The sequence below is a fragment of the Mesoplodon mirus genome, assembly GCF_964341445.2.
Source record: "Mesoplodon mirus genome assembly, chromosome: 10".
Classification (NCBI taxonomy): Eukaryota; Metazoa; Chordata; class Mammalia; order Artiodactyla; family Ziphiidae; genus Mesoplodon; species Mesoplodon mirus.
In genome coordinates this window covers 22043371-22070944 of record NC_138986.1, presented here as the reverse complement: position 1 = coordinate 22070944, position 27574 = coordinate 22043371, and the positions used below count along the sequence as shown (strand labels likewise).

General features: G+C 39.3%; 1 protein-coding gene across 17 annotated transcripts in view; it reads right to left on the bottom strand.

Annotated features, from left to right (window-relative positions):
• Window positions 1-2038: 2038 nt before the first annotated feature.
• HIVEP2 (HIVEP zinc finger 2) overlaps window positions 2039-27574 on the bottom strand; it is a 203110-nt gene continuing 177574 nt past the window's right edge. For all 17 annotated transcript variants that reach the window (XM_082634067.1, XM_082634053.1, XM_082634058.1 and 14 more), the window contains 4 exons: window positions 15029-15204; window positions 11568-11669; window positions 9897-10792; window positions 2039-4486 (listed from right to left, as the gene is read on the bottom strand). In XM_082634067.1, the coding sequence (XP_082490193.1) occupies window positions 3662-4486; window positions 9897-10792; window positions 11568-11669; window positions 15029-15204 (1999 nt within the window). In that variant the 3' untranslated portion in view covers window positions 2039-3661. The remainder of the gene's footprint in view (window positions 4487-9896; window positions 10793-11567; window positions 11670-15028; window positions 15205-27574) is intronic.

Sequence of the window (27574 nt, the reverse complement as noted above, 5' to 3'; positions counted from 1 at the left end):
AGAGGGTGTGGAGAAACGGGAACCCTCTTGCACCATTGGTGGGAATGTAAATTGATACAGCCATTATGGAGAACAGAATGGGGGTTCCTTAAAAAACTAAAAATAGAATTACCATATGACCCAGCAATCCCACTACTGGACATATACCCAGAGAAAACCATAATTCAAAAAGACACATGCACCACAATGTTCATTGCAGCACTATTTACAATAGCCAGGTCATGGCAGCAACCAAAATGCCCGTCGACAGACAAATGGATAAAGAAGATGTGGTACATATATACAGTGGAATATTATTCAGCTATAAAAAGGAACAAAATTGGGTCATTTGTAGAGACGTGGGTGGATCTAGAGACTGTCATACAGAGTGAAGTAAGTGAGAAAGAGAAAAACAAATATCGTATATTAACGCCTATATGTGGAACCTAGAAAAATGGTACAGATGAACCGGTTTGCAAGGTGGAAATAGACACAGATGTAGAGAACCAACGTATGGACACCAAGGGGGGAAAGTGGCAGCGGGGTGGGGTGATGGTGTGATGAATTGGGAGATTGGGATTGACAAGTATACACTGATGTGTATAAACTGGATGACTAATAAGAACCTGCTGTATAAAAAAATAAATAAAATAAAATTCAAAAACTCAAAAAAAAAAAGACCAAAAAGACCAACGGCCACTTCTGAAGAGCCGGCAGCAGAAGCAGGGTACTGTGCATGCCCCCTGTACACAAGACCACCAAAGGGGGGAGCAAACAACCTGAGCCATCACTCCAGCCCGACCCCTGGACCTGCACGTACCCTCACCCCATATAAGGAACTAGCTCATTCCCCCTCAGTGAGCAAGCAAGCAAGGGAACCCGTTGCTTGTTCTTGCTCTGCCCTGCTGCAGCAGGGGCCCCAATAAAGCCTTGCCTGAATTTCTTGTCTGGCCTCTGATCAATTTCCATTGATTAAGAAGGCCAAGAACCCTGATCTGTAACAGTTCCAGGGCCACCTCTGCAGTGAAGCCTGCTCCATGCTTCCTTTCATTCTCAGCAGCGTGATTGCTCTCTTCTTTGTGATTGCAAAACACACCAAATGCACCATTATTTTAGCAGTAACAGCATACTGTATATATTTACTCACATACACATCTCTCCTCTTTATTTGAGCTCCTTGATGGCAGGAATACTCTCTTATTCATCCTAAATGTTAATTATAGTACCCAGTTCATAGTAGGCACTCAAAAACTCTTTTATGAACAAGTGAATACATGAAATGAGTTAGATAGAGGAAGAAGAAGAGTATTTGATTTGGCCAGGGATCACACACACACAAATGCACACACACCACCCCCAGTGAGGAGTAAGACACACAAATCACCCTACGCAACTAAATGTTGCAAGGATTATTCTCTGTGAGAGACAGATATTAGGCTAGCTGTGGTGGCCTTTAATTCACCTTTGTAAAACACAGTTTTAAAAAGACAGTCTGGCTCATAAAACATAATAGGTAAGTTGTAAATCCACCAATTTGAGATTTTTGGAATGAAAATACTGACAGAGTTTGACCTTTAATGAGCTATTTCTATTATTAAAAAGGTTCTACATTTTTGTAATGAAAGAACTATGATTTCTGGATATTTTATGGTGTATTTGTTTCAGTTGGTTTTTACCTTCAGTCACCTCAGCAAAAATAAAGAGGTTTGCCCACTGGCGGAATTTCAGACATGTATGCATACTGAGAGGGAAGCAGAAGGGGAAATGATCATTTGATTTATTCATGACTCTTCTCAGATACCCATTCCCATGCCCAGGTTCTGAGGACCCCATTTCTAGAGCTTGCACTGTGTTGACCACTCTCTGTTCTAATCGGATGACATATGGAAGCCAATGACTGCCTTCTCACATGTTAAAAGCGTTCAGACTCTGCACACCTCGGGATAGGCAGAGCCTAGCAATTAAAAGCACAGATGGTATGTTGGTAGCCTCAAAATTTCTGCAGCAGCAAAATTGGGAAATTAAAATGTAAAACAACACATAAAAACTAGACGCCTCAAGCATGTAATCGTATATTTATTTCTCTTTTTAAAGAACACTCCTTAATGTAATTCAATATACAAACTCGGTTTCACAGAATTATAATCCACTATATAGCACAAAGATAACCCAGATTGTGTGTGTGTGCGCATGTGTTGTACCCCTTCCCTTCCTTCCGTTCTCCTGAACCTACAAACAAAGGCTCTGCCCACCGTCCACACTAACCAAAGCCCATTCTAAATGTTATGTACAAAAGACATTATCCTCCCACAAGTTCTTTTCCCTGGAAAGCTTCTTTTCCGTTCCCCCTGAGATAGCCAGGAGTGTGACACTCTTCCCCTCTGCAGTAGGGTCAAGTGGCTTCCCCTAGAGCTGATGCCAACCCTGTTACCGTGCAGACTGGCTGACAGGAAGGGCTGGGGAGCAGGTCTCCGTGCCCTTCCCCACTTCCACACCCACCCCTCAGTCCAAGCGCGACCCCTCTGTAGTAGCCTTAGTTCCAATCACCATCTCGTGCAGCAAGAACCAAGGAGATTGCTAAGCCCAGGTCTTCTCCATGGGCAGCGCACAGCACTGCCTGCCAAGCCACCGGGCCGGCCGATAACCAAGCTCAACACAGTCCCATGTGCTTTGTCACTTTAATTTTTAAAGACACCCTAGCATAGGTCTGTGGCAACCTAGTGTCCAACTGAGTTACATAAAATTGTACCAGTGATGCACTTGTACATATTTACATGGGGTGGAATGTTTTCCCATATATTTAGATGAGTATATAGATCAACATGTTCACATAAGACCAAATACTTTTAATATTATTTATAACTGATTTATAAAGCTTTGAAAAAACTCACAATAGCACATTGTTTACTTTAATGCTTTACGGTACTATCAGTTTAAAATCACAATCAGCACTTAAGTTATAGTCAATCCAGCAAACAAGAGACAAAAAAATTTACAAGAGTTAAGAACTGACTGATACATCCTTTATCTTTTTTTTAAACTAATGCATAAGTGCAGAATAAGATACTCTAGTTTAAATATCTTGTTTACAATATACATTTTTGTTCTAGTTACGCAACAGTAAATCCCATGCTTCACATAGAAAAGCAATCCACAACATTAAGAAAAAATGTACAATTTATGAAACAAAGTAAATAAATATTAGTATTACAGAATCAGAGCTGTACATAAAAGCTGTTCAGTTTTAATCATATAAAAATATGTTTTAGTGCAACCTCACATATATATTGATGCTGTTTTGCTTTACATCATTTAGATCCAAGTGTCCAAAAAAGGAAAGAAATTACATTTATTACAAAGCAGATACACAAATTCTAAAATATGTACAAATTACTGCTAAAAAATGCTTATAAGAATATAAGCAAAGTAAAGAAAAGGCACAAACATCTGTACAATTTTAAAAGTACCAGACCCAATAGGTTAATTTCAAATTTTGTTTTGGTCAGGCTCATGATGACTTGTTAATTTACCTAATTCTTTTGATATAACAAAAGTATATATAATAGCAAACTACTGTAACTTAGGACAGGCATGCTATAAACTTGATTATGTCTATTTCTAGAAAAACAAAAACAAAAACAAAGGGGAAAATGTGGAAATGAAAGTCTCCATGCATCTTAGATCAATGTAGTTGACTCTTTTCCGACGAAGGTTCCTTGCCTTCCTCTGTGCTTGAGGGTAATTCTTTGCTGCCTTGAAAGCCCGACTGTTCGTCATCCAGACAACTCTTGCTGTAAAACGTGGAGTGAGCGAATGCAGTCTGTGATGTACCAAAATTGTCCTTTTCACCATCATGCAAGTCAGGGTGGGTAGCTGAGGTACAGGGCTGACCTGGCTCAGGTCCACTAAAGTGTCTAATGCTAACATGTGCACTTTCCAAGGGTTTCTGATGGGGCGCCTGACCCCGAGCTGGCTGGTCTGCCCCCAGCAGAGCGGCCTCTTCTGTGGCAATCCGGAGGGAGGCGATGGCTTTTGTGCAAGTCTGTATGTTTTCCTCCTGTTCCTGCTCTGTTGCATTCAGGCTGTCTTCTGAAGTGCTCTGTTTCATCAGTAGCCGAGGAGAGGAGGGTGTGCTAGGTGGACCCGATGACTGCAGAGCGTGAGGAGATCGCTTCTCGTGCTGCTTAGGAAGCACATAGGGATCCTTGGCGAAGGAGTCCCCTGAAGCTCCTCTCTTCTCCTCAGCGCCCTCCATTGGCAGAGGCAATGTGGGTGGAGGTTGTAAACCGGAAAGGGCCGGCGGCATGGAGTGAACCATTTGGATTCCACCAACTGGCACCATGGGGATAGGAGCTCGCACTTGCTGCTGAGAGTGGAGTGGAAGATGACTAAAGACATAGTCATTAGGACCCTCAGGGAAAAGGCTGGAGCCTGGATGTTCATAAGCACCTTCTTGGTCTCCATAGAGACTGAAGTAAGGAACCTGAGGTAATCCTCTTCTTAAATTCTGCATCGGGAAACAGAGAGCACAACACTTAGGACCCATCACGCTTCACGCTTAGGTCACACTGTTTCATTCATTCACTCACTCACTCATTCTTTCAAGACACGTGAAGACTCCCTAATCTTTTTTTTTTTTTTTTTTTTTTTGCGGTACGCGGGCCTCTCACTGTTGTGGCCTCTCCCATCGCGGAGCACAGGCTCCGGACGCGCAGGCTCAGCGGCCATGGCTCACAGGCCCAGCCGCTCTGCAGCATGTGGGATCTTCCCAGACCAAGGCACGAACCCATGTCCCCTGCATCGGCAGGCGGACTCTCAACCACTGCACCACCAGGGAAGCCCTCCCTAATCTTTTTATCCATTTTTTATTTCTCAAGACAAAAGAGATTTTCTCAGCGGTCTTTTAGGGTTCTTGAATGAGGTGGTGGGTCTGTGAAAAGTTGCCTTTGCTGTTAAACAGCAGTGTAATAAATCATGCAATGTGTTTTCCACTAGGTACAGAGACACATTCCAGCTCTGTTTTTTTCATAAGATGGAATGAAAAGAAAATAATGGATAATTACCAAAAAAACTTTACTGAGCCAAAAAACACTAACAATAGATTTTTTAATTCAAAAGGAAGTTAAAAGATTACCATCTGTTTACATACTGGGCAGATTTTTAATATTTTTCTTAAGTGTTGATGAATATAAATGGAGTGACAAGCCTGAAAATTAGCTTGCTTTTTTTTTTTTTTTTTAGTTTTCTACAGAACAGATGACAAAATGGTGGTGATAATACAAACTGGTTACTCCAATGTGCAAGACATTGGTCTAAAGGAATAAATTCCTGCTCAGGAGACATTGAGGCAGAAGATCAGCACCAGCTTCTCCATCAAATCTTAATTCAAGGCCAGATTTTGTATGGAAACTATGCATCAAAGTAGTTAATATTAAATATTTCAAATCGTTACAACTCACATTCAACTACACAGCTGGGAACCAAAATGATTGTGTTTTAATTCTTCTGTTTATACTACTATTTCCACTTAAATATCTTCTTGTCAATTAATGGATTAATATACTTAAAATTGGGGACCAGTATTCCAGATTTTACGGTCCCAGTCCTGAAAATGGAGAACTTATTTTGTATAATTGTTTCTGTAGCAAAACCCAACTTATACTGTGAGATTATCAGGTTTTAATGAGATGATGAGGTTTCAGTTACTGAGATTCATTCTTTTAATGAATCGTCATCTAAAAGAGACTCACTGTATTTTTATTTTTATTTTTTGGAGAACTTAAAATCAGAGAGATACAAATGTGTCAAATATGGTAGTAATCAGGAGAGACCAAAAAATGTTCTAACTCATTTCAAGGATGTTTCAATTCTAAAATTCAAGATATGCTCTATACCATTAATGATTCATCCAGTTCTATTTGGATCGTGAGACCAGAACGATAAGTTATGCATCGTCTCTGCTACTCTGTACCATGCTTGGCCCTTACCCTGTTCTGGGCTTCACCTTATTCAAGCCAAAAACAAATGACTTGTGCTGAAAGTGCAGGAGAAATCATGTAATCATCAACCTTATAACCACAAGCATCTCATAAGCTAGGTAAAGGGAGAATTTTATGGTATGAGAAAGAATCATTTAAATGCTACCAAAAAAAAATCCCTCTTGTACTTGCTCTGGTTTAGAAAAAAGGCATGTTTCCTTCATCCATCACCACGTAAGGTGGAAGAACATAATGCCTACAATAATGACCTTTGAAGATAACCAAATGAATCTTCTTTTAATCATGATTATCACAGATTCAAAGTTTAAAACAAAATGTAGCTTGGCTATTTTTCCATTTTGCTTTTGATTGCTATTCTGTGATGTCCACTGCATACACCTAATCAGAATGGGGTCTGTGAGGCAGCCAGAGACACAGCTGTCCCATTTCATGAGATCTCTGAGTCAAGTCTAACAAAGGGAGTGATGAACTGTCCTCTAAAAATAGGAGGTATTCAATATGTTCAAAAGCCAATAGAATTTTGTGTTAAGAGTAAAAGTGTTATAGTCAGACCTTTACTGACCAGAAATTAAAGATTACAGTCACAGAAGCAAGTGCACAAGTACAATTCCTATCATGTAACCACTTCCATGGCTCCAAATGCTGCCAGGCTTTTCCACATATCCTCTGTCCTTGAACTGACCTTTTCTTCACCCTCCAAATAAACTCTCAAGAAGATTTTTCTACTCTAATTTTTACTCCATCTGCAACACTATTCTCATAACTTGGACTTTATCATTGTAATATCGTGAACACACTCCCATCTTACTTAAAAAATCTCGATACAGAAAGATGAATAATGAATGCATGTGTGGGCTGTGTTAAGTGCATGCATATGTGTGTGTATATCTATACATATACCCCATGTACCACATATTTACCCCACTCATCTTTTCAACAGTGTCAGTAGGTCCTCTGGAAGCAAAGGCTCAGAAGGAGGTAGGGGTGCAAGAGGTTCAGCTGGGGGTGGTGATGGGGGAGTGGGGAGTTAATATATGTGAAGGTAATGGGAAGAGGAAGCAGGTGGTCAGCTGGGGCTGATCCAGGCTCAGCCATTGACTGGGGGCTGCAGGGGAGAACGTGGCCTTGGCTTGAAAATGGAGGCCCAGCCTGAAGGTATGAACAGCTGGAGGCTGTCAGCTCACTGCATTCCTTAGAGCTGAATGGCAAGTTCTTTCAAGGACAGAAATCTGCTTGGCCCAGCCCCCTGATTGCCACAAACAGATTAAGAAACTGTGGCCAAGAGGTTAATTGACTTGCTCAAGATCACACAGAGAGCAAGGGATGGAACCGTCGGACGACACTTTTACTAGACAATGTTCACGGACACTCTGTACCGAAGACCAGGACACACTTTCTTTGTCTCCTTGCTATCTATCTACCAAAACTTTAAAAATAGAAAAGGAAAATTTTTTGTTTAAAAAAGATGAGGCCAGAAACTGTACAATTTTTTCATCATCATCCTTGAGCCACGTATGATAAACTCTCAAAAAATATTTACTGAATGAATGAATAAAAAACTCTTTTCTCTCTCCCTCTCTTCCTTCCTCCCTCTCTCTCTTTCCCTTTCTATTGTTTATCTACCTACCTTTCTATCTATCATATATCTACCTATCTATCATCTGTCTTAAAATTAACTCTAACCGGAGGGCATTAGGGAGGAAACAGCAGGATACTAGAATCTCAGTGACTTCATATCACCTCCTCCAAACCTGCTCCCTGGGACCTACCACTCCAGACTGAACCAGGTAATGAGCATGCCACACTGGACTGCAAGGTCCTTTCATGCCACAGTCACTGCCCTGTGAGCCCTTGGTCAATGTTAAACAACAAGGTATTGCTAGTAGAATTTCCATCTAAAAGAATTATTTTTAGGGTTATTCCAATTTAATACATTCATACATTATTTAGAGGGGGGAGCACTCATCTACTACAGCAATCGGGAGACGTACTTCTTATAGGATCATTGATTCTTTTTTGCTCTGGCAATGAAAATCTTGTCCATACATCATAGAAAGATGAAAACCCTCTGCAGCCCCTCCAAAAAGGTGTGGTAAAGCATCAAACGGGAGGCATTCGAGACCAAGTGTCTCTGCCTGGGGAGGATCCTCAGGGAGGATTCCAAGGTCTATTCCTTTCTATCGCATGAACAAAGCAGCCTGCTAAGAATTCTCTACAGAGAATTAAACTGGGTAATAGACCAAAGGCTCAACAGTTCGGCTTCATAAATGGTAAAGTTCAACAATTCTATTAAGTATCCAGGTGAACTGGTATTAAAAAAAAAAAAACTGGTGCAAACTCAATGACTAATAAAAACCAGTCTCCTTCCAACAACAACCCTTCGGTCTACTCCTTCACTTCTTTTGCCCAAGTTGGCTGAGAGTTGCTATTATTTTTTAATAACAATAGTGTGTTGACACCAAAGGGTTATTTTTTGTGGCTGTAGTTGATCAGGAACAGGAGAGCCTCATCTCACACACTTCATCAGCATCATTGGGTCTATACCGGAAAAAGCATTTTACACCCTGGATGTGGTGCTGCAATAGCATGAACTTCAGAAGAGCCCTGCTTTCTACTTAGCACCACCAAGACACAAAAAACCTGTGGAAATGTCCCTCTTTTTCTTAGCTTGCTAATTTATTTGTTTGACAAATAGTTACAAATACTCCTGATAGCTACACGTTTCCACAGTAATTGAACCATGAAGACTAAGCTGGTGGCGGGCTTGTAAACAGAGGGTGCTGGGGGCAGGGGATTGGAATGCAGCAGGGAGTTTTCCTAAAGTTCAAAAATGACAACCTAAGCAAATAATTCAGGGTGGTGAAAAGGTGATGAGAGGGAGGAAGGTGACCACTAGGGCAATGATAAGACGGCAGAGCTGGGAGCTGGTGGAGCTTCCTTTGTCTGTGAAGGACAGTGCCAACCCACATGATGGAAATCCAGAGCAAAAAGAGAATGGCAAAGAATAGAGCCCAGGAAACAAAAAGCACATTTAAAGCGACCAAACTCCAAAGGTATCATTCCTCTGTCTACACTAGGTGCCTGCTTCATTCATTTTTTAAAACCCTACACAAGCTGAAAGAGACAGCAAGGCCTACCACGCTGGTGGAATGAGGCAGGGCAGGTGCTTTTCTATGGATTTGCATAAGCCTACTGCCTAAATTTCATCCATGATTGCTGCTGTTGTTATCTTAATCTATAATTAGGGCGTACCATAGAAATCGCCTCTGATGCTTTCTCCCTTAGCTTTCCCAACTCCCCATTCTCTGTGGGCTCAAGATCTCACTTTACAAGGGCACTCAGTAGCAGGAAGTGGTGGTACCAGGAAGAAAAGCATACATGTTCATGCCTTTCATTTATAAACATACCAAGGGGTTCATTCTCCCCTCTTCCGATCCCTCACTGGTTTCACATGTCCACTCACTGTGGGCAAAGTAATGAGTTTATTTTAAAATATTTTTTTGATTGAAAGTCAATGCTAATGCCTGAATCAGAATCCTTACCTGGCAAAGAGTTACATAAATGACACCTAAATGTCCCTGAGAATGTCTGTCTAGGCAGCCATGCTATTCCAAAAACATGAAAAGGTTTCAACTCCTGTCCATAATGAGTTAGGCTTAGAAAGCATTTAGAAAGATCTCCCCTGTTACCAGCTGGAAATGCTCTTCTCTGATGTAATACTACACTTAGGACAATACCACAGACATGTTACTGACAATAGCATGCAATAAAAATGTCTTCCTTCTATTTTCAGTAACCAAGTTTACTCCTCCCCATGAGAGAGACCCATGTCATAATACATTTCACACTAGTGTGTAATCAAGAGACTCCAATGTGCTTGGACTTATATATTAGAAAGAGAAAGCTAATTATACTTACAGGAGGCCCCAATACAATTGGCTCTGCTTGCAAATACTGTCCCATGGACAACGGTGGGTTGTGGTATAAAGCCCTTCTGGGAGATGGTGCTCTTATGGTGGTCATGTATCTTCTCTCTCTTCTGGGAGAGAGGTCTCTTCTGGCCGTGATCTCTTTCCCAGGTGACACTGGCCTCCTTGGGGACAGATGCCTTCTTGGTGAAACATCTCCTTGTGATATCTCTCTTCTCAAGGCAGCTTCCTTTCTTGGTGAAAGATGTCTCATGGGCGACACATCTCTCCTAGGTGATAAATGTCTTCTGGGAGACAAATCTCCTTTGGGTATCAGATACCTCTTTGGTGAATTATCTCGACAGGGTGAAGAATCATATCCTGGTGAGGAATGGTGGCTGGAGGGTGAGAAGTCCCTTGGGGAGGAACTTGGCTCTGAAGACAGCATGCATTCTTCATCCATACAACTAGGGATGTCTAACCTGTCTTTGTCTGGTTCCGAGTCTGTACTTTTGCTCTGGAATAACCTCTGGTATTCTGTCATTGGAGTATCTTCACATGAGTCACTTGGTGTCATAAGCTGAGTAACCTGAATACTTGGCAAAGTAACCAAATAGCTGATCAATGAAGAATGCCCCAGGGAGCTATCAGAAGGAACCCCATGGGGCACGGCGCCAACATTCACAGGTAAGGAGGAGAATCTAGGAGGCTGGGGACTGGTGCTTCTTGATCTTGTTTTTGGTGTCAAATCTCCTTGGTCATCAAAGTCATCATCATCTTCATCATCATCATCATTATCATCTCCATCCTCACCATCCGATTCTTCAGCATCTGAGAACTGATGATCAGTTGAAATGCTGGACATGCTATGCTTCTCAGCCGCTTTGTGCAAATCTTCCATCGTTTCTGAAGCAATTGAACAAAGAGAGTGAAGATCAAGATCCAGACATGAAGGTTAGGAGCTAATTTAGGCCCCATCTCTTTCCAAAAGCTCTCCTCAACCCTCCAGCCCTTAGAGACAGTCCTATCTCTGAATTCCTATAACACACATGGGCACATACCTCTGTGACTCTAGATTGGTTCTTGTTTTTTTTTTATGTACCTATCTGGTTTCATCTCCACCCTGTAATACAGACTCCACAGTAGGACCTTATAACTCAGGCATCGTACCACTCATAGAAAACCCTCGATAAATGGGTATTAATGTTGTTAATGATGGTATTAGAGGAAAAAGAGAAGCAAGACTTGTCTCTATAGGTATAAGACCTCACGAGACCCAGCTGACCCTCAGGTTTTCTATTGAGGTTAGTGACGGATTATTTTTGCTACTAGATTTCCTCTTAACAGGAAAAGTAAGACAAAATGCTTTTCAAGTTTCCCAAAAAGTTTCATAAACTTTAAATCGCCATCACAACTTAAGTGCAATTAGATCTCCCTTATGGTTCTAGATAGAAGTATTTCCATAGTAAGGTCTTTCCACCTCCTCAGCCAGAACTGAAATGCATTTCTTCTCAGTAAGTTTCAAGCAATTCAATGTGTCAGACTTCTTTTCTATATTTAGTATTTAGTAAAATGAAATGTGATCAGTATCTTTTTAAAATACCTAAATTTATTTTACCACCTTGGCCACAAAGCTCCAGCATGCACAGTAAAGAGTTCAGTCAACTAAAGTATGAAATACCTGCTTCCTCGGTTTCGGTATCATCCACTGATGTCATTGAGACCCCCAACTCCAGGCATTTCTTCATGTGTGCTTTAGATTTCATATGCTTTGTTAGGTTTCCTGGAAAATACAGCCAAAAAGAGAGCAATTAATTGGTTACCAAAATGTGATGATTGCTGCAAAATTCAGTGTGAAATGAACTGACTTGAGATAACAAAGGTTTGTTTCTCGCACCTGCCCCTTGTCTCAAACTTAAGAGGAACTATTTGGCTTCTGAAGATATTAACCCCAGATAGCTTCAGCCCAATCTCAGGTTTTCTGCATTCTAGAAGACTTGTCGAAGTCTAGGGTCACAGCTTTTCAAGAGTAGGCTCAAAGTACAACTGGGAATCCCAGGCTTTCCTGGCTGAGAAGGGATCTAGTATCATTGGCCCAGTTGGGCCCACCTCCTCGGACTCCATATAACCAGGATGGCACAAGCTGGGTCACACCTCTCTGAGCAACTTCAGAATGAAATATTGTCATCAACACATCCACCGGACCCCAGACCTTCTGGCATTGATCAGATATAGATTAAACTCGCAGGATCCTCATTTGTCAGAAGAAAAAATATATGCAAACTAATGTTGGGGCCAATCCTGTAAATGAATTCAAAGATCCATACAAATACTTAGCTAACTACTTATAGGAAGCATTAGTCTCAGTATTTAGCATTTATCCATCTGGCATATATCAGCAAAGTTTATGACAGCAGCTTCTAAAGTTCTGGAGCAGCAAAATTCCTTTCTTATTTATCTTGAAACTCCCACTGTTCTACAGAAAAAGAAAGAATTTTATGTCAAATATGTATTATGATGATGATAAGACATATACAATTGTCCCTTATGTAAAATGGTGTAGTACAATTGGCCCTCCATATCCACAGGTTCAGCATTCACAGATATGAAGAGCTGACTACACAGTTATACGTGTACCTAAGTACATATGTGTGTTTCTATAGATTTATATAATTGCTATATAGAATGTGAGAAATATGAAAACACTGATCCAATCACCTTTGATTTAGGATCTATGAAATTACATATATATATATTATTCCATGTCATATATATAACTTATCAAAAGAGATCCAGGAAGTAATTCAGCTGTAAGGGCCATATTATTATCTTTGTGCTTTGACGCTGCTTTAGTAACATAGCAGCAAATGCTTTATTTTTAAGAGTAGGCTCATTGAATCTAGACGGAAACCCAGCCTGCTGAAATAGTTTATTCCCCTTGTAAGAGTGTTTAGCTTACTATTAATGTAATATATGAGCCACAACTCTAAACTGGGACACTGTTTATTATTTTATTTATATTATTTTATTTTTTACTTAACGTTTGGCTTATTGCTTATATACCTATAAATTTTATGTGGTATTTTGATAACTCCAAACATAGAAATATGTCCTGGCCCTTACTGCTCTTTTTTATAAAAAAAATTATATCTGCAATTTTTCTAAAGATCTAAAAACTTTTTATAGATATATCATCAAGAATTCTAAAATCTGTAAATTAATTAAATATATCTATAAATTAATGGAAATCATCTGCTTCTGTAAGGGTGCAAGTGATCTGAGTATGTGGACATATGTAGATGTTAGGTATGTCAAGATAGTTTATTTAGATCTTAGTATGTGTTTCTTCTCCTATATATTTTTTTCCACTCGTTTCAAGTAGGCAGTGAGGCTTTGTGCTCTCATCCTCAGGGTAGTTTTGTAGTTAGAAATAGGGCTCAGAAACAACCCTACCCTGACTTTGGCTTATTGAAGTCTTGAACATCTGAAGGATTATAGCAAAGAGAGGGGAGCAGGATGGCAGGAAAGGGCACCTGGAGAAGTGACACAGGCACAGAGGAGGTACCGGTCCTACAAGTGTGCTCTGATTCTGTGCTCAGATGACATGACAACAAGCACTTCAGCCGGAAGTGAAAACTGGCCAGGGGTTTCCCAGGATGATCTGCTCTTTTTAAGATTCCAAGACATTTGTACATTCCCGAAGGGTGACAAGGAAACTCCAGTAATGACCAAGAATAAATTATTTCCTGCGAAAACTCCAAGACAATGGTTCAAAGCCAAATTTAATTTGGGAAAAAAGAAATAGCTATGTGACATTTCTTCAAGCAGTGTTTCATGAAGCTATACCTACAGTTAACTCATATGCCCAGGGAATATCAGTTGTAATGACTGGCGGATTTGCAGTATTTCCTAAAACCAAAGTTTATATTTTCTTATGTCCTAGGGAGTCTCTCAGTGAAGTTCTACATAAAAGATCTTGATCGTACGTGCAAAAGTGGATGGTATTTAAAGGACCTTATGTTTATCTCCTTTGAAATGCAAATGAACACTCCCTCCCCCTCTTTCTGGCTTACAAAGAGGCATACTTATAATATAAATATCTTTTTAATAAAGAAGAAACAGATACGTTGAGAGGCTACACATTTTTACTTCTGACAAACCAATAAAGAAAATTTAGGATTTTGTGTATAAGAGAAAATAGGTACACATTTCTCTACCAAAGATTATTTTATTTGATATTTATTTTTCTTGATGGGTAGTGGAGCAGATTAATTGGCATGCAAATCTAAAGTTAAAACATTGGAAAATGTTAGTGTTAGGTTAGTGAGGGTGTGTCTAGAGGATCCATTAGTACTTCTACAGTAAGTAGTAAAACATACTTCTACAAAAGTCATCCACCTCTAATTCACTACTGTTTGTATTCTGAGAACACTGGGTTTATAAACATTTTCATAATTTTATAAAATGATAGAAACATAATTGAAGCAACCTTTTAGTATAAAATATTTTCATATAAATCTACCTTCTAAAAATGGATTTTTTTTAAAAAAAGAGAATATTTCAAGGCAAGTCTTAGTTTTATGAGATTAATAGCCATGGCCTGAGAGTAAGAAATTGTCTCCGTGCTGATAAATACACAGAATACAAACTATCAAATTTCTATGCATAATTAATGCAAGTGTGGATGGAGGGGCCCACCAGGGAGTCTGCGGGTCTCTACATCATTTATAATCTTGAAACTGACCATGGGCACATGTTTTCTTTCCGGCTGCTGCCTTGCTTTTCTAATGCCATGGCATGGATTATCTCCCTGCAGTATTTCAATACCGGTGCAAAGATTCTCTAGACCACATAACATTTCCAACATGAGGTAATAGCTATCCAGGCAATTCTTAGCCACTTCCTTCGAGACAACTAGCCTGGACCTAAGTCTGTAGCTCTTACTTAGGTCATAAAAGGAGCCTCACTGTCTCATGTACATCCTCAGACCACTTAACAGGAAGAGGAAAATACATTTTGTGGGGTCACATTTTCACAAAGAAAACCAACTAATTGTCGATGATAGTTATAACATAGTATTCAGAATCTGGAGCAGCCATAAAAAAAAGTGTTTTTCCTCTTAAAAAAAAATTAGACCTGTACCTTTTGTTTTGAAGGCAAAATTACATAACTTGCATACATAAGGCCGGACATCAGTATGAGTGCGGATATGCTTTTTGAGCATGCTCGGTTTCTTACAGCGAATTCCACATTCTTCACAAATGTACTTTCCACGTCCACGTCCTCTGACATATACATAATCTTCATTTGACTTATACCTGTTAAAAAAGGGAAAATACAGTGTGTTTCCAAATACTTTTGCATGTTACACATCAAACCAAAAGCTAATCATTTGCAAGACAAATTTTTAGGAGGGACTTTTACAAACAATTATTCAACTTTATTTCTACAAAGCCTGTGAAATCTATGCAGTAAAGTCCTGAAAGAACAGATTTGGCATTGTAAGTAAAAGGGAATTTTTTTCTACATGGAGTTCAAAATGGAATTGGCTCTTCTATGAAGTGTAAATATATGGACTCTGTACAGATGTTCAATGGGCTTATATAAGCCTCAAAGAGTTGCAGAGCTGTGCACCTCACTGCCTCTGGCCAAGAAACAGCCAAAAAGTTATACTAGCATATTTAAATCATCACATATCATTTGTTAACATTCCATCATCTAAGATGTGCATACACAACACACATACCCCTCTGAATTTGCTAGAATAAATATAACTGATTATAGAATTCTTCACTGCAAGTTTCTACTCTATTTTTACAATCCTGGCACGAGAGTCAGAAATTTCTAGCTTACACAGGCTGAGCTGAGCTCACCAACTGTTGCCTACAGATTTGATCTGCTCTTCCCAAGGACCATGAATCTGTACTAAAGTGAAGTCTAAATTTCAAGTGGCTTCTGGAAGGTACTGTTACATAATGAAAACTAGAAATTCTATTTTTCAATCAAATTTGCATTTGTTTCTGGAAGGATTTAATAGAGAAGTTTGAAAGGATAAATGAGGTCATCTAGTTTAATTAAATCAGTTAGATGAGCAAAGCCTTAGGTATTCACTGTAATTATCAATGGAAGAAACCTATCGGGCTTCCGGGTAAGATGGCGGAAGAGTAAGACGCGGAAATCACCTTCCTCCCCACGGATACACCAGAAATACAGCTACACGTGGAACAACTCCTACAGAACACCTACTGAACGCTGGCAGAAGACCCCAGACCTCCCAAAAGGCAAGAAACTCCCCACATACCTGGGTAGGGCAAAGCGGAGAGATTCCCGCACAGAGGATCGGTGCCGAGCGGCACTCACCAGCCCGAGAGGCTTGTCTGCTCGCCCGCCGGGGCACGCAGTGCTGGAAGCTGAGGCTCGGGCTTCGGTCAGAGCGCAGGGAGAGGACTGGGGCAGGTGGCGAGAACTCAGCCTGAAGGGGGCTAATGTGCCACAGCTAGCCGGGAGGGAGTCCGGGAAAACTCTAGAGCTGCCGAAGAGGCAAGAGACTTTTTCTTCCCTCTTGGTTTCCTGGTGCGCGAGGAGAGGGGATTAAGAGCGCTGCTTAAAGGGGCTCCACGGACGGGCGCGAGTCGCGACTGAAAGCGCGGAGCCCAGTGACAGGCGTGGGACGCTGGGGCTGCTGCTGCCGCCGCCAAGAAGCCTGTGTGCGAGCGCAGGTCACTGCCCACACCGCCCTTCCGGGAGCCTGTGCAGCCCGCCACTGCCGGAGTCCCGGGATCCAGGGGCGGCTTCCCTGGGAGAACGCACGGTGCGCCTCGGGCTGGTGCAACGTCACGCCGACCTCTGCCGCTGCAGGCTCGCCCCGCACTCCGTGCCCCTCCCTCCCTCCTGGCCTGAGTGAGCCAGAGTCCCCGAAGAGGCTGCTCCTTTAACCCTGTCCTATCTGAGCGAAGAACAGACGCCCCCTGGCGACCTACACGCAGAGGCGGGGCCAAATCCAAAGCTGAGACCTAGGAGCTGTGAGAACAAAGAAGAGAAAGGGAAACCTCTCCCAGCAGCCTCAGAAGCAGCGGATTAAAGCTCCACAATCAACTTGATGTACCCTGCATCTGTGGAATACATGAATAGACAACACATCATCCCAAATTGAGGAGCCAGGAGTCAGTGCTGTGCCTCTGAGGTGGGAGAGCCAACTTCAGGACACTGGTCCACAAGAGACCTCCCAGCTCCACATAATATCAAACGGCGAAAATCTTCCAGAGATCTCCATCTCAACACCAGCACCCAGCTTCACTCAACGACCAGCAGGCTACAGTGCTGGACACCCTAAGCCAAACAACTAGCAAGACAGGAACACAACGCCACCCATTAGCAGAGAGGTGGCCTAAAATCATAAAAAGGCCACAGACACCCCAAAACACACCACCAGACGTGGACCTGCCCACCAGAAAGACAAGATCCAGCCTCATCCACCAGAACACAGGCACTAGTCCCCTCCACCAGGAAGCCTACACAACCCACTAAACCAACCTTAGCCACTGGGGACAGACACCAAAAACAACAGGAACTACGAACCTGCAGCCTGCAAAAAGGAGACCCCAAACACAGTAACATAAGCAAAATGAGAAGACAGAAAAACACACAGCAGGAGAAGGAGCAAGATAAAAACCCACCAGACCTAACAAATGAAGAGGTAATAGGCACTCTACCTGAAAAAGAATTCAGAATAATGATGGTAAAGATGATCCAAGATTCTATTTCCCAGATACAAAATCTCGGAAATAGAATAGACAAAATGCAAGAAACAGTTAACAAGGACCTAGAAGAACTAAAGATGAATCAAGCATCGATTAAAAACACAATACATGAAATAAAAAATACTCTAGATGGGATCAATAGCAGAATAACTGAGGCAGAAGAACGGATAAGTGAGGTGGAAGATAAAATAGTGGAAATAACTGCTGCAGAGCAAAATAAAGAAAAAAGAATGAAAAGAACAGAGGACAGTCTCAGAGACCTCTGGGACAACATTAAACGCACCAACATTCGAATTATAGGGGTTCCAGAAGAAGAAGAGAAAAAGAAAGGGACTGAGAAAATATTTGAAGAGATTATAGTTGAAAACTTCCCTAATATGGGAAAGGAAATAGTTAATCAAGTTCAGGAGGCACAGAGAGTCCCATACAGAATAAATCCAAGGAGAAATACGCCAAGACACATATTAATCAAACTGTCAAAAATTAAACACAAAGAAATCATATTAAAAGCAGCAAGGCAAAAACAACAAATAACACACAAGGGAATCCCCATCAGGATAACAGCTGATCTCTCAGCAGAAACTCTACAAGCCAGAAGGGAGTGGCAGGACATACTTAAAGTGATGAAGGAGAAAAACCTGCAACCAAGATTACTCTACCCAGCAAGGATCTCATTCAGATTTGATGGAGAAATTAAAACGTTTACAGACAAGCAAAAGCTGAGAGAGTTCAGCACCACCAAACCAGCTTTACAACAAATGCTAAAGGAACTTCTCTAGGCAAGAAACACAACAGAAGGAAAAGACCTACAATAATGAACCCAAAACAATTAAGAAAATGGGAATAGGAACATACATATCGATAATTACCTTAAATGTAAATGGACTAAATGCTCCCACCAAAAGACACAGAGTGGCTGAATGGATACAAAAACAAGACCCATCTATATGCTGTCTACAAGAGACCCACTTCAGACCTAGAGACACATACAGACTGAAAGTAAGGGGATGGAAAAAGATATTCCATGCAAATGGAAACCAAAAGAAAGCTGGAGTAGCAATTCTCATATCAGACAAAATAGACTTTAAAATAAAGACTACTAGAAGAGACAAAGAAGGACACTACCTAATGATCAAGGGATCGATCCAAGAAGAAGATATAACAATTGTAAATATTTATGCACCCAACATAGGAGCACCTCAATACATAAGGCAAATACTAACAGCCATAAAAGGAGAAATCGACAGTAACACACTCATAGTAGGGGACTTTAACACCCCACTTTCACCAATGGACAGATCATCCAAAATGAAAATAAATAAGGAAACACAAGCTTTAAATGATACATTAAACAAGATGGACTTAATTGATATTTATAGGACATTCCATCCAAAAACAACAGAATACACATTTTTCTCAAGTGCTCATGGAACATTCTCCAGGATAGATCATATCTTGGGTCACAAATCAAGCCTTGGTAAATTTAAGAAAATTGAAATTGTATCAAGTATCTTTTCCGACCACAATGCTATGAGACTAGATATCAATTACAGGAAAAGAGCTGTAAAAAATACAAACACATGGAGGCTAAACAATACACTACTTAATAACGAAGTGATCACTGAAGAAATCAAAGAGGAAATTAAAAAATACCTAGAAACAAATGACAATGGAGACACGACGACCCAAAACCTATGGGATGCAGCAAAAGCAGTGCTAAGAGGGAAGTTTATAGCAATACAATCCTACCTTAAGAAACAGGAAACATCTCGAATAAACAACCTAACCTTGCACCTAAAGCAATTAGAGAAAGAAGAACAAAAACATCCCAAAGTTAGCAGAAGGAAAGAAATCATAAAAATCAGATCAGAAATAAATGAAAAAGAAATGAAGGAAACGATAGCAAAGATCAATAAAACTAAAAGCTGGTTCTTTGAGAAGATAAACAAAATTGATAAACCATTAGCCAGACTCATCAAGAAAAAAAGGGAGAAGACTCAAATCAATAGAATTAGAAATGAAAAAGGAGAAGTAACAACTGACACTACAGAAATAAAAAAGATCATGAGAGATTACTATAAGCAACTCTATGCCAATAAAATGGACAACCTGGAAGAAATGGACAAATTCTTAGAAATGCACAACCTGCCGAGACTGAATCAGGAAGAAATAGAAAATATGAACAGACCAATCACAAGCACTGAAATTGAAACTGTGATAAAAAATCTTCCAACAAACAAAAGCCCAGGACCAGATGGCTTCACAGGCGAATTCTATCAAGCATTTAGAGAAGAGCTAACACCTGTCCTTCTGAAACTCTTCCAAAATATAGCAGAGGGAGGAACACTCCCAAACTCATTCTATGAGGCCACCATCACCTTGATACCAAAACCAGGCAAGGATGTCACAAAGAAAGAAAACTACAGGCCAATATCACTGATGAACATAGATGCAAAAATCCTCAACAAAATACTAGCAAACAGAATCCAACAGCACATTAAAAGGATCATACACCATGATCAAGTGGGGTTTATTCCAGGAATGCAAGGATTCTTCAATATACGCAAATCAATCAACGTGATACACCATATTAACAAACTGAAGGAGAAAAACCATATGATCATCTCAATAGATGCAGAGAAAGCTTTCGACAAAATTCAACACCCATTTATGATAAAAACCCTGCAGAAAGTAGGCATAGAGGGAACTTTCCTCAACATAATAAAGGCCATATATGACAAACCCACAGCCAGCATCGTCCTCAATGGTGAAAAACTGAAACCATTTCCACTAAGATCAGGAACTAGACAAGGTTGCCCACTTTCACCACTCTTATTCAACCTAGTTTTGGAAGTTTTAGCCACAGCAATCAGAGAAGAAAAGGAAATAAAAGGAATCCAAATTGGAAAAGAAGAAGTAAAGCTGTCACTGTTTGCAGATGACATGATACTATACATAGAGAATCCTAAAGATGCTACTAGAAAACTACTAGAGTTAATCAATGAATTTGGTCAAGTTGCAGGATACAAAATTAATGCACAGAAATCTCTGGCATTCCTATATACTGATGATGAAAAATCTGAAAGTGAAATCAAGGAAACACTCCCATTTACCATTGCAACAAAAAGAATAAAATATCTAGGAATAAACCTACCTAAGGAGACAAAAGACCTGTATGCAGAAAATTATAAGACACTGATGAAAGAAATTAAAGATGATACAAATAGATGGAGAGATGTACCATGTTCTTGGATTGGAAGAATCAACATTGTGAAAATGACTCTACTACCCAAAGCAATCTACAGGTTCAATGCAATCCCTATCAAACTACCACTGGCATTTTTCACAGAACTAGAACAAAAAATTTCACAATTTGTATGGAAACACAAAAGACCCCGAATAGCCAAAGCAATCTTGAGAACGAAAAATGGAGCTGGAGGAATCAGGCTCCCTGACTTCAGACTATACTACAAAGCTACAGTAATCAAGACAGTATGGTACTGGCACAAAAACAGAAAGATAGATCAATGGAACAGGATAGAAAGCCCAGAGTTAAACCCACGGACATATGGTCACCTTATCTTTGATAAAGGAGGCAGGAATGTACAGTGGAGTAAGGACAGTCTCTTCAATAAGTGGTGCTGGGAAAACTGGATAGGGACATGTAAAAGTATGAGATTAGATCACTCCCTAACACCATACACAAAAATAAGCTCAAAATGGATTAAAGACCTAAATGTAAGGCCAGACACTATCAAACTCTTAGAGGAACACATAGGCAGAACACTCTATGACATAAATCACAGCAAGATCCTTTTTGACCCACCTCCTAGAGAAATGGAAATAAAGACAAAAATAAACACATGGGACCTAATGAAACTTAAAAGCTTTTGCACAGCAAAGGAAACCATAAACAAGACCAAAAGACAACCCTCAGAATGGGAGAAAATATTTGCAAATGAAGCAACTGACAAAGGATTAATCTCCAAAATTTATAAGCAGCTCATGCAGCTCAATAACAAAAAAACAAACAACCCAATCCAAAAATGGGCAGAAGACCTAAATAGACATTTCTCCACAGAAGATATACAGACTGCCAACAAACACATGAAAGGATGCTCAACATCTTTACTCATTAGAGAAATGCAAATCAAAACTACAATGAGATATCACCTCACACCAGTCAGAATGGCCATCATCAAAAAATCTAGAAACAATAAATGCTGGAGAGGGTGTGGAAAAAAGGGAACACTCTTGCACTGCTGGTGGGAATGTGAATTGGTACAGCCGCTATGGAGAACGGTATGGAGGTTCCTTAAAAAACTACAAATAGAACTACCATATGACCCAGCAATCCCACTACTGGGCATATACCCTGAGAAAACCATAATTCAAAAAGAGACATGTACCAAAATGTTCATAGCAGCCCTATTTACAATAGCCCGGAGATGGAAACAACCTAAGTGTCCATCATCGGATGAATGGATAAAGAAGATGTGGCACATATATACAATGGAATATTACTCAGCCATAAAAAGAAATGAAATTGAGCTATTTGTAATGAGGTGGATAGACCTAGAGTCTGTCATACAGAGTGAAGTAAGTCAGAAAGAGAAAGACAAATACTGTATGCTAACACATATATATGGAATTTAAGAAAAAAAAATGTCATGAAGAACATAGGGGTAAGACAGGAATAAAGACACAGACCTACTAGAGAATGGACTTGAGGATATGGGGAGGGGGAAGGGTAAGCTGTGACAAAGTGAAAGAGCGGCATGGACATATATACACTACCAAACGTGAGGTAAATAGCTAGTGGGAAGCAGCCGCATAGCACAGGGAGATCAGCTTGGTACTTTGTGACCGCCTGGAGGGGTGGGATAGGGAGGGTGGGAGGGAGACGCAAAAGGGAGGGGATATGGAAACATATGTATATGTATAACTGATTAAATTTGTTATAAAGCAAAAAAATAAAATAAAATAAAATTTAAAAAAAAAAAAAAAAAAAAAAAAAAGAAACCTATCTAGTGCTCACCATCCATCATATTTTGTTTAGAATACAAGGAAACATGACCTATCATAGATTATAGCAGCATTCTACTGAAAAACTCAATGAATATCATTATCTCTTAAATCTCAGGCTAGAATGATGGGTCTAATGTCATTCTTGGGAAGGTATTCCTTTCGAAGGGCTCTTTTTATAACTTCAAAAGGTAAAGTGACCTACAAAATGCCCTAACTCAGTGTGGACTGACTTAAAGGCACTAGATTTACAGTTTTGTTTTGTTTTGTCTTACATTCTAAGAGCACTGCAAACTTCTCTATTTTGTTCTAGCTAATCTATCATCAGAAATAAAAGCAAGTTCAACTTCATTTGTCCAATCCACTGAAGAATATTTAAGAGGGAAAATCCATCCAACATATTTAAATATCCACTCTGCTATGGATACTATTTAATCTTAACATTATCTATCTTTTGGTCAGTACCAATCCAGATGAGAATTGAGTAGTATCAGAAATATGAATAGTCAGTTTTGCATGCTTTCTGCTCCTTTAAATCTTTCCCACTTAGGGACAAGGAATTTCCAAAGTCAACTTTTTCTTCAAAACTATTTTGAACTTTATCTTTCCTCTCACACTGTCTTTTGTAATAAAGAAGAAAAGAACCTAAAAATGCAAAGTATCTTTCATCTTTTAATATCACTATTCTCTGCCCCAAACTTAGGGCATGAAATTACCTAAGCATGAAATTACCTTAGGATGAAATTACCTAAGGACTATAGAATAAAACAAATAATTTTATAGAAAGCAACTTTTCTTCAGGGAAGGGTACTTTAAGCTTACTGTGGCCCAGGCCCATCATTGTACTTGATGTACAATGTATTATCTTCAAATAACACTATTTTAATGTCTCAGCTGATTAACTTGCTTCCAGAATGAAAATAGAGTAAATTTTGTATAAAATATAACTGTATTAGAAAAGTCTGCACAAATAAAATATTTACCCTTCAACAGTTCTGCAGACGCATGAATTTACTTGATACAAGAATTAATGGATTTTGAAAAAATAATTAAATGATGTGATGAATTGGGCGATTGGAATTGACATGTATACACTGATGTGTATAAAATTGATGACTAATAAGAACCTGCTGGGTGGGATAGGGAGTGTGGGAGGGAGGGAGATGCAAGACAGAAGGGATATGGGAACAGATGTATATGTATGACTGATTAACTTTGTTATAAAGCAGAAACTAATAAAAAAACCCACTAACCTGAAAAAAAAAAGAACCTGCTGTATAAAAAAATAAAAATAAGATTCAAAAATTAAAAAGAAAAAAAAGAATTAATGTAATTTGAAAAAATAATTAAAAGGTATGTTTAATTAGATTACTAAGTCTATGAATTAAATAGTAATAAGAAACATATACACTTAAAAATTTGGTCAGTAATACTTTTTTTTGAACTTATCACTTTGCAATCGGCAAAATAAGAAGTGGTAACACACTTCTTGGAATAAACAGCTGATTACCACCAGGCAGAAGATGGATCACAGATTAAGGAATGATATCAATTACAGGAAAAAAATCTGTAAAAAATACAAACACATGGAGGCTAAACAATACATGGCTTAATAACCAAGAGATCACTGAAGAAATCAAAGAGGAAATCAAAAAATACCTAGAAACAAATGACAATGAAAACATGATGACCCAAAACCTATGGGAGGCAGCAAAAGCAGTTCTAAGAGGGAAGTTTAGAGCAATACAATCCTACCTCAAGAAACAAGAAACATCTCAAATAAACAACCTAAACTTACACCTAAAGCAATTAGAGAAAGAAGAACAAAAAAACCCCCAAAGTTAGCAGAAGGAAAGAAATCATAAAGATCAGATCAGAAATAAATGAAAAAGAAATGAAGGAAACAATGGCAAAGATCAATAAAACTAAAAGCTGCTTCTTTGAGAAGATAAAATTGATAAACCATTAGGCAGACTCATCAAGAAAAAAAGGGAGAAGACCCAAATCAATAGAATTAGAAGTGAAAAAGGAGAAGTAACCACTGACACTGGAGAAATACAAAGGATCATGAGAGATTACTACAAGCAACTATACGCCAATAAAATGGACAACCTGGAAGAAATGGACAAATTCTTAGAAATGCACAACCTCCTGAAACTGAACCAGGAAGAAATAGAAAATATAAACAGACCAATCACAAGCACTGAAACTGAGACTGTGATTAAAAATCCTCCAACAAACAAAAGCCCAGGACCAGATGGCTTCACAGGCGAATTCTATCAAACGTTTAGAGAAGAGCTAACACCTATCCTTCTCAAACTCTTCCAAAATATAGCAGAGGGAGGAACACCCGCAAACTCATTCTACGAGGCCACCATCACCCTGATACCAAAACCAGACAAAGAGGTCACAAAGAAAGAAAACTACAGGCCAATATCACTGATGAACATAGATGCAAAAATCCTCAACAAAATACTAGCAAACAGAATCCAACAGCACATTAAAAGGATCATCCACCATGATCAAGTGGGGTTTATCCCAGGAATGCAAGGATTCTTCAGTATATGCAAATCAATCAATGTGATACACCATATTAAAAATTGAAGGAGAAAAACCATATGATCATCTCAATAGATGCAGAAAAAGCTTTCGACAAAATTCAACACCCATTTATGATAAAAACCCTCCAGAAAGTAGGCAGAGAGGGAACTTACCTCAACATAATAAAGGCCATACATAACAAACCCACAGCCAACATCATTCTCAATGGTGAAAAACGGAAACCATTTCCACTAAGATCAGGAAAAAGACAAGGTTGTCCACTCTCACCACTATCATTCAATATAGATATGGAAGTTTTAGGCACAACAATCAGAGAAGAAAAAGAAATAAAAGGAATCCAACTCAGAAAAGAAGAAGTAAAGGTGCCACTGTCTGCAGATGACATGATACTATACAGAGAATCCTAAAGAAGCTACCAGAAAACTACTAGAGCTAATCAATGAATTTGGTAAAGTAGCAGGATACAAAAATAATGCACAGAAATCTCTTGCATTCCTATACACTAATGATGAAAAATCTGAAAGAGAAATTAAGGAAACACCCCCATTTACCATTGCAACAAAAACAATAAAATACCTAGGAATAAACCTGCCTAAGGAGACAAAAGACCTGTATGCAGAAAACTATATGACACTGATGAAAGAAATGAAAGATAATACAAATGGATGGAGAGATATACCATGTTCTTGGACTGGAAGAATCAACATTGTGAAAATGACTATACTACCCAAAACAATCTACAGACTCAATGCAATCCCTATCAAACTACCAATGGCATTTTTCACAGAAGTAGAACAAAATATTTCACAGTTTGTATGGAAACACAAAAGACTCCGAATAGCCAAATCAATCTTGAGAAGGAAAAACGGAGCTGGAGGAATCAGGCTCCTGGACTTCAGACTATACTACAAAGCTACAGTAATCAAGACAGCATGGTACTGGCACAAAAACAGAAATACAGATCAATGGAACAGGATAGAAAACCCAGAGGTAAACCCATGCACATATGGTCACTTTATTTTTGATAAAGGAGGCAAGAATATACAATGGAGAAAAGACAGCCTCTTCAATAAGTGGTGCTGGGAAAACTGGACAGCTACATGTAAAAGAGTGAAATTAGAACACTCCCTAACCCCATATACAAAAATAAACTCAAAATGGATTAAAGACCTAAATGTAAGGCCAGACACTATAAAACTCTTAGAGGAAAACATAGGCAGAACACTCTATGACATAAATCACAGTAAGATCCTTTTTGACCCACCTCCTAGATAAATGGAAATAAAAACAAAAATAAACAAATGGGACCTAATGAAACTTAAAAGCTTTTGCACAGCAATGGAAACCATAAACAAGATGAAAAGACCACCCTTAGAATGGGAGAAAACATTTGCAAATGAAGCAGCTGACAAAGGATTAATCTCCAAAATTTATAAGCAACTCATACAGCTCAATATCAAAAAAACAAACAACGCAATCCAAAAATGTGCAGAAGACCTAAATAGACATTTCTCCAAAGATATACAGATTGCCAACAAACAAATGAAAGGATGCTCAACATCACTAATCATTAGAGAAATGCAAATCAGAACTACAATGAGGTATCACCTCACACCAGTCAGAATGGCCATCATCAAAAAATCTACAAACAATAAATGCTGGAGAGGGTGTGGAGAAAAGGGAACCCTCTTGCACTGTTGGTGGGAATGTAAATTGATACAGCCACTATGGAGAAAAGTATGGAGATTCCTTAAAAAACTAAAAATAGAACTACCATAAGACACAGCAGTCCCACTACTGGGCATATACCCTGAGAAAACCATAATTCAAAAAGAGTCATGTACCACAATGTTTATTGTAGCTCTATTTACAATAGCCAGGACATGGAAGCAACCTAAGTGTCCATCGACAGATGAATGGATAAAGATGATGTGTCACATATATACAATGGAATATTACTCAGCCATAAAAGGAAACAAAATTGAGTTATTTGTAGTGAGGTGGATGGATGTAGAGTCTGTCATACAGAGTGAAGTAAGTCAGAAACAGAAAAACAAATACTGTATGCTAACACATACATATGGAATCTAAAAAAGATATATATATATATATGGCTCTGGAGAACCTAAGGGCAGGGCAGGAATAAAGATGCAGGAGTAGAGAATGGACTTGAGGACTTATATATACTACCAAATGTAAAATAGATAGCTAGTGGGAAGCAGCCGCATAGCACAGGGAGATCAGCTCGTGTGCTTTGTGACCACCTAGAGAGGTGGGATAGGGAGGGTGGGAGGGAGACGCAAGAGGGAGGGGATATAGGGATATATGTATATGTATAGCT